The 8,611-nt window shown below is 40.1% G+C and overlaps 1 protein-coding gene across 1 annotated transcript; it reads right to left on the reverse strand.

The window, feature by feature from the left end:
• Positions 1–2,123: 2,123 nt before the first annotated feature.
• On the reverse strand, positions 2,124–3,689 carry LOC133729448 (proline--tRNA ligase, cytoplasmic-like). The gene has a single exon (XM_062156985.1). It carries the CDS (start codon positions 3,687–3,689, stop codon positions 2,124–2,126), a length of 1,566 nt encoding a protein of 521 aa, XP_062012969.1.
• Positions 3,690–8,611: the final 4,922 nt, after the last annotated feature.

Here is an 8,611-nt window from a genome sequence, read left to right on the forward strand (position 1 = left end):
TTGAGCGAAATTCATCGTCGGAGATTGAATCAGAGCATCTACAGAGATTGTAACCCGCACTTAAATTAATAAAATTATTATTTTTGTACACGTGTCTGTATCTTGTTTGCTTTCAGATTTTCGTGTTTACATTTCCTATCGATCTTCTCCATTTTAATTGAAATCATCTTTCCCAGACAAAAGAATAGTTATGTAAAATCAGATTCATGAGTTTTTGTTTGTACATAAGCTCAAGGACATAACCCAGATCAGAGAAATTGGCTCTTCAAACAAAGTTTTTTTTTTTTTTTTTGGGCCAATGAGAAACTTCCCTAGCATATTTTGCTTTACTGATAAACACAATTAAGTTGACAAGTAATTTACCAAGTCTTCTTAACAAAGAGGCTTGGATTGGAAAGTGAATGTAAGCTGGTAAATAACTGCCTCTGTGAGAGCAGTCTTAGGCTTCACAACCTTTCTTCCTACAAATCTGAGCCTCAACGATTAATGTAGAAGGATAATTGGCGGGATGTCATTCCTGTAATAGCAGTTGACTTCAGTACGTATGCCATTTCTTACTACTAATTTGACGCTTATGAGAGGAATCCATGTTCATTCCTCCATTCCTACTAGTCATTGTTGTTATTAATTAGAACCATTGCAGTTGCCTCTGGCTCCATTATATAATCTTACTCTTCCATTAAAATTGCTGCCTTGATAACCATCATATATAAGACGACAGTTTTCCTCAATTTTATCCACCAGAAGAGCTACCGTTATAGTGTAACCAGCAGAGGTGTGATTGGGGTCTCCTGAGTAGAAGACTCCTGCATGTTAATAGTTATCAACTTATCATAATCTATCTCTGCAGCAAGCATCTGAGATCTAAAAGACATCAGAATAGGAATCTGTGTGGCTCTAATCACCGTTTTAAGTGCCACAACAATATCTTGCTCATCTGACTTAATCCACTGCTTCTGCAACAACATCTATCACCAAATTTAAATACTCTAAATATGCATGTGATAAGTAATGAATCAATCATACTCAGCAACAGATGAATATCATTCAGAAACAAACACATAATCTGATGATATAATGAATAGTTTTTCACGAACAGCTGGAAAGTCATTTAAATTCCACAAAACACATTAGTCTGAAATTCCATAATAGTTTTTCAACGAGAGTTTTACCAAATTTTGAATGGTACAAAACACATTTCCTGTTTTAATATAAAGTACAGAGCTAATTAAACCATGTTCTTTCAAATTGTGCAAGCCACAGATGAAAGGTAGAGACGACAATGTCAAACCAGACGATCGAAAACAATTGGGACTAAACATGCACAAGCAAGGTTTCCGCTCTTTCCACATGACATATGAACACATGCATTAATATATGACCAATTTAGAGAAAAAATCACGGCATTCAGAAAGGACTTGCCAAATACAATACAAGTGATCCTACAGTACGCAGACTGTGTATTTAGTGAGTGATGAAACTAGCTATGTCTTCTTCTTCTTCTTTTTTTTTGACAACTTCAAAACAATTAATGTCTTAAGCATAATACAATTGTTGAATTGCAACAGAAAGGGGATACTAGAACCAACTGCACATGTAATGAGCCGCTATGTCTAAATTTGCTATGACATTCTCCTCACAGCATCTCAGAAATGATCCAATCAAGATATTGTAAAAGACACATTAATATTTTTCTAATGACACTAGTTGGTTAATGATCAGCAGCTCTCAGTCACCAAAGAATAGTTTCTTACACATGCAAAAGAACAATTATTGATTACTAATATTGACAGATAAAGCTACATGAACTATTCTGGGGATTAAGTCATATACCTTGAGGTATGCTAGCTCCAGGACTCGGATCAATCAAATAACTAGCATAAAGCAACACTATGAAAACTAGCATAAAGCAAAGACTACGAACACACAAATATAGCTCAAAAAGGGACATAACCACATACCTAGGAAAAATGAAAACCCCACTGTTCTCACAACTAATGGCCTTTGACAACAAACCCAAAAGCCAAACACATACCTTTGTGTATTAATTGTATGATATAAACTAGAGAAAGTTTCTTTCAAATTTCTGAAAACCAACAGATGGCATAGTTGGAGAAGTGTATTCAGTAGCTCCTTCCCCAGTAGGTCCACTTCTTTGCTGGCTTTCCGGATGCAAAGCAAAGAGTTCCTTCAGGGAGTTCGGGCTGGTCAAAGGGCGAGCATAGAGACTTTGCTGCTCCAATTTCACTCTTTGTTCGGGCTTTGACATTCTCTTCTACTTCATGTTCATCACACCAAGGAGCCAGGATCAATTTCTTGTTGCTCAAGGCTACCGTGAATTCATCCCAAGTTCTGGCAACCTGGATAGAAGCATCTCGTTTTTGTTTTGCAACATCAAAGAGATTTTGTTGAATTTTATCGAACATGTCTTTCACTTCCTTGACCAAGTCGACCACAGGAATGTCCACTTTCACACAATTGTCACGCCGAACACAGCCTACTTGTTTCTTTTCCAAATCTTTTGCTCCAATTTCAATTCGTAGAGGAACACCTTTTAATTCCCAATGTGAATACTTCCAATCAGGCGAGTAATTGTCCCTCAAATCAGCCTCAACACGAAATCCAGCTTCACTCAACTGCGCAACAATTTTCAGGCAGGCATCAAATATGACATGTGTATTGGCATCCTTAAAAGGCACTGGAATCACAATGGCCTGGATAGATGCTACTTTTGGTGGCAGTACCAAGCCTTTGTCATCTCCATGCACCATTACCATCACTCCAATCGTTCGAGTACTATAACTCCAAGAGTTTTGCCAAATCATTGCTTTTTCTCCCTTTTCATTTTCATAAGTAATGTCTAAGTTTTGACCTAGACAATGTGAAGTGGCTCCTTGTACACCGCGGCCAGTATTTGGAACAAAAGCCTCCACACTTGTGGTGTAAAGACCACCGGCAAGTTTCTCACTCTCACTCTTTTTACCCTTCACAATTGGAATTGCCAAATATTCTTCATATATCCTTCTGTACACTTCCAATATCTCAAGGACCTCTTTATCTGCCTCTTCCTTTGTTGCAAAAGCTGTGTGGCCTTCTTGCCAAAGAAACTCCCGACTCTTGATAAATGGAGTGGGATTGCTAAACTCCCATCGAACCACATTGCACCACTGATTTAGCTTCAATGGTAAGTCGCGGTGTCCCCTAATCCACTTCGAGTAATAAGGATACATAACAGTCTCACTCGTTGGACGGATTGCAATAGGCACTTCCAATTCAGATTTTCCAGACTTTGTGACCCAAGCAACCTCTGGAGCAAACCCCTCTATATCATCCTTCTCTTTTTTCAGACCAGCAGGGGAGACGAACAAAGGAAAGTAGCAATTTTTAATCTTCATTTTCTTTATTTCTGCATCGAAAAATGCTTGCATGGTCTCCCATATTGCCATTGTCCATGGCCTCAAAATATAACATCCAGAGATGTCATAGTATTCAATCATCTCACCGTGAACAACAACCTCCGAATACCACTCCTCGAAATTCTCATTCTTCTTCTTGATCAGACCCAGGCCAGTTTCTTTCTCCACGTCCTCCTTTTTCCCACCACTCCCCGAAAGATATTTCAATAGAAAGGCTGAAAAGCAGCCCAAGCATACAACAATAGAGAGCCCAGAGGATAATTGAAACCTCATAGTCAAACTCAAATCGATCGAGGGGAGTCAAATATATATAATTTGAGAGGATAATTTGTGATGTGTATTCTTCTCACAACTTCACAAGGAGGGGACAAATATATACAGATACAAGGTATCCTAAATATACAAGGAAAGTAGCATGACTCAGGGCAGCGAGGGGAATCTAGTGGCTGCGTTCTCGCTCCTAGGATTAGGAACATGGTCCATCTTGGAATGAAATACCTAATCAAACTAGATTAAGTTATGTAATTAATAATTAATTAGGAGAGTGAAATTGATACTCCGCCTTAATTACAATCCCACACCAATATTTCAATTTTGTTTCGGGAGAAAGCTAGGAACCCCGCTCTTGTGTAGGAGAGGAAATAGGTGGAGGCAATCCTATTACAGGAAGAAGAGAGAAGCTTTCTGAAAGAAGAGCGAAGACAATGGTACGTAAGAAAGTGGTCTGCTACTCAATCATCATCTCGATCTATTAATTCCATCATCCATCAAAACCTAATTAATTTGTTCTTTCACTGGAATCGAAGGACCTTGTCAAGCCAATTAAACTATCGAACTCCCAGCTCCAACTTTCATGTCCATCGTTGGATTTTCGTAACCATGTAACTTGTATAGTTGCACATGTTTTGTGTTGCTCTAGTTGTGCATAAGGAAGGCATGGCATGCTACTACCTGGCCTGCATTGTGATTTACCTTACTGCATCGTCCTTAACAATTAGAATTGTTATCTATAACTACTTATGGGATGGGATGCTGCATCTATAATACGTTGTGATGGGTTAAGGGGTTGGGTATCCTTTTCCTCTGCCCAATAGGAAATAAAGCTGTTGAACTGATTAAGCTGCGTACCATTTATTCTGTATAGTACATGTTTCAAAGACTAGACGGAAGACTATACGAGCTCATGGGAAAGGAGCCTACGTTGCAAAATTCAATTATTGAAATGCCTCTGACAACAAGCTCATGGGAAAGTTTGAACTGAAGAGTAGTAATTATCTGGAGGTCCCTGATCTCCTCAAGATCGATTTATCTTCTGGATGGCCCTTGTAAGCTTTATTCATGTGTCTATGTTCAGCAGCACAGCATATTCTTACAGGGAATCCTAGAACAGCGATATTTGAATTTGGTGTCTGGGTTGCGAAGGCATCTGAGTCTTTGGGGAATCCACTCTCTTAATGCTGTTTATGATGGAATGTATTGGGGCTAAATGCAGGCCATTTTGGTGAAATGGCTATAATTAAGAAGTACAGGTTTTGAGCCAGATGACATTACATACAGCCAAATATAGTACTTGATAAACCCTGTAAAGTACTAGATGGCATGTGAATGACATTGAAGCTTGGGTGATCTGCCCCTCATATAGAGACTTTCGAGATGATTTTAGGGCATTGTGCTGTTAATCAGTGCGACAGGGCACTGGTCTGTTTTGCATAAGTATTGGGAAACTCGAAAGTTGAAGGAAGTTTGACATTTGCACCCTGAATAACACTTTGCAGGTACTTGTGCAGACAATGTGAATGTCACAACAATTGCAAGAGGAACATGGAGGTTCTCAGGGAAGACTTTCATGTACAACTTTATGTTTTGCTATTCTATTCTGAAATTCTGAATCAAATAATGCTCCTTTGCTATTCTTGGAGAATTACTTTGATTAATTGAAATAAGTCCCTGTTACTATTGTATTCTCAATCTCCTCAAATCAAAAGTTAAAGTTTCAACAAGGTGGGCATATCTTACATTCTTAGAACAACAAGTGATTGATATATGTAGACAAATATCAGTAAAATGGAGATATATAATAAGCTTGTTTTCGTTCCAATTGTTTCCATTTTGTTTGAATTTGTAGTCTGTATCATTAATTAATTTGTGACAATTCCATTTTGTTTGAATTTGTAGTCTGTATCATTAATTAATTTGTGACACTTTACTCTTTTCTGACCTATAAAATTTGAAACAATACAATTTTAAGCTTCTTCTTTTTTTTTTCTTTTTTTTCCACCCTTCCCTTCAGCATAATTTGACACTTAGTGTGCCTAGTCAAACTAGGATAAGTTCTATAGTTGTAATAGGAGAGGTTTCCTACTCCAAGTGAGATAAGGAATCCTTGTACTCTTAGATTATGCACTTGTAATCCCTATATATAGGGCTCCTATTCTCTATAATGATAGACACTTCTCTCATCAATCTCTCTCAATACCAATATACTTAAACACGTTATCAGCACGACTCTAGCCACAAAAAGCAAAAGCCAAAACCCGAAAAGAAATCCCTATCACCAAAACTGCCGCAGCTCCTAGCCCGTGCTAGCCACCGCTGCAGCCCCTGCTGCCCCGCACGCCTCCGCAGCCCCTGCTGCCCCGCGCGCACCTGCCCCCGCAGCCCCTACGCACACCTGCGTTCGCTGCTGCCTTGCCCGCACCGATTGCTGCCCCGCAACCGGCCTGCCTACTTCGCACCCGTAGCCCCTGCACCCCCTGCTGCCCCTGCAGCACACCTGCAACTCGCTGCCACTGCAGCCCCTGCTGCCGCGCACCACTGCACACCTTTACTCGACTCGCTTCGTTCCATCACGCCTGCATCGACACGCGCGTGATCCAAAACCAAAAAGTAAGTATTCAAAAGAGTAAGTTTTGAAGTTCCTAAAATTTGAAATTTGAATATTTCTTCTTTTTCTCGGGGACTTAAAAACCTCCCTTCTTCTTCATCCCACCTTTCATAGAACGTGGGTTCGATTCAAAGCGGAATCGTGGGGATTCGCGCTATAAACGAACTAAGAGTGTTCGTAAAGACTTCGGACTAAGAGCGTCCGCAAGCATCGATTTATGACCTTATAAACATCATTGTTTCGGTCTAATCCAATTTTCTTGGAAATCGATTTCTTGGTAGCATAGCTCGGAAATCTTAATATTTAGTTGTCGTGGAAGTTTTAACTCCGAAACTAATATATTTCTTCTTCTTATTTCAGGATGTCGAAACTTGACTTTCCTGCACTTACCTCAACTGGCTCGGAATATCATAGTTGGGCCACGGATGTTGAGCACCATCTCACTTCAAAAGGGATCCTACCCTTAATTCAAGCTCCTAATCCTACTCTCATATTTGAGCGTACGGCTACAAACAATGCCACCGCCCTCATCTTGATGAGGCGCCACATGGATAAATCACTCCGATTGGAGTACATGGCAATCAAGGATGCTAGAGAATTATGGGTCGCGCTAGAAGAGCGATTTGGTAATATCAAGGATACCCTCCTCCCTGACTTGAAAGTTCAATGGGGCAATCTACGATTCGCCGACTTCAAGTCTGTAGCTGAATATAATTCAGAAGTTCTACGCCTCAAAACCATGTTGGGGTTCTGTGGACAACCCGTCACAGAGCAAGAACTAATTGAGAAAACTCTCTCCACCTTCTTCGTCTCAGCAATTTTGCTCTCAAAGCAATATCGAACGGAATTCGATACTAGACGGATCACGAGATTTCATCAGCTCATTACTATTATGTCTGTAGCTGAAAAGCATGATAATATCCTCGTGAAGAATTATAATTCAAGGCCTATCGGAACTAAGAGCGTTCATGAGGCGAATTATAATAATGCACCCAAAGGAGGGCGCAAGGAGCGGAACCCTAAGAATAAGGGACACAACGGACATTCTGGTCCATATAACCGCCCTACAAAGGAAGGTACTCGTCAGAATGAAGGACGATCACGTGGCAATACATGGCAACGTGGGAGAGGAGGCCGTGGGGCTCCAGGACATGGAGGAACCACCCAGGGCCGTGGGAATGGCGCCAACTCCTATGGGGGACGCCACCCAAGTGCAAAAAATGCACCTCAATTAAAGGGAGGAAATCACAATGACATGTGTCATCGATGTGGATCTAGTGAGCATTGGTTCAAACAATGCAAAGCAAGCAAACAATTGGCTGCGCATTACAAGGCATTTAGAGACTTCAGAGAGCATGAAGCCAATTTTGCCGAAAATATAGAAGAAGATGGTGATGATGCCAACGTCAATCTCACCATAGCGGACTTCAAATCTGACAAAGAATTGCACAAGGATGCTGCAGATTTTGATTAGTATAGTCCTTTACTTTTCCAAGAATTATGTAATGGCAATTATGCCTTAAATCAATAAAATGACTTATTGTATTAACTTTTTCCCTCTAGGCGTACTCAAGAGTACTTGTGATGTCTAGGCAAGGTTTGATCTGAGAGAACGGTTTTAAAAGTGAGCAACACTCCACCAAAATCTCGCATTACCTTACCTGGTCACAACTAAATTGAAATTACCGAACGGATTGAGTGACTACGATTTGTCTACAGTTTGATTTTTATATTGGATTAGATTTTGGTCAAGAAACTTTGATGTAATCATTGGCTATTTTAATAAAGTTTTCGATTTGTTCTATACAATGTCTTGAACATATTTTTAATTCGAACTTTATTATTTTTCAGTATGTTTCCTGGAGAGCTAGAATGCCTCGTGGATAGTGCAACTACACATACTATCCTTCGAAATAGACAGCTATTTCTATGGATGACACCATCTCGATCTTCCGTGACTACGATGGCTGGATCATCTCGATTGATCCATGGTCGAGGACCAGCCCAATTTATGTTGCCAAATGCATGGCACGAGTTTAAATGTCACCGAAGCTCTTTATGCTCCTAGGGCAGGAAGAACCCTATTAAGCTTCAAAGATATAAGAGCCTATGGTTTTCATGTGGAAACACATTGTGAGAATGGACAAGAGTTCCTTTGCATCACCTCTAATGACTACGGACATAAACGAGTCTTAGAGAAACTTATGTGTCGCTCTAGTGGGTTGTATGCAACCACTATTCGAGTCATTGAATCCAACCATGTCATGAGAGATGATTTATGGGATTCCGACACATATAGGCTTTGGCATGA

This window comes from Rosa rugosa, chromosome 1 (genome assembly GCF_958449725.1).
Source record: "Rosa rugosa chromosome 1, drRosRugo1.1, whole genome shotgun sequence".
Classification (NCBI taxonomy): Eukaryota; Viridiplantae; Streptophyta; class Magnoliopsida; order Rosales; family Rosaceae; genus Rosa; species Rosa rugosa.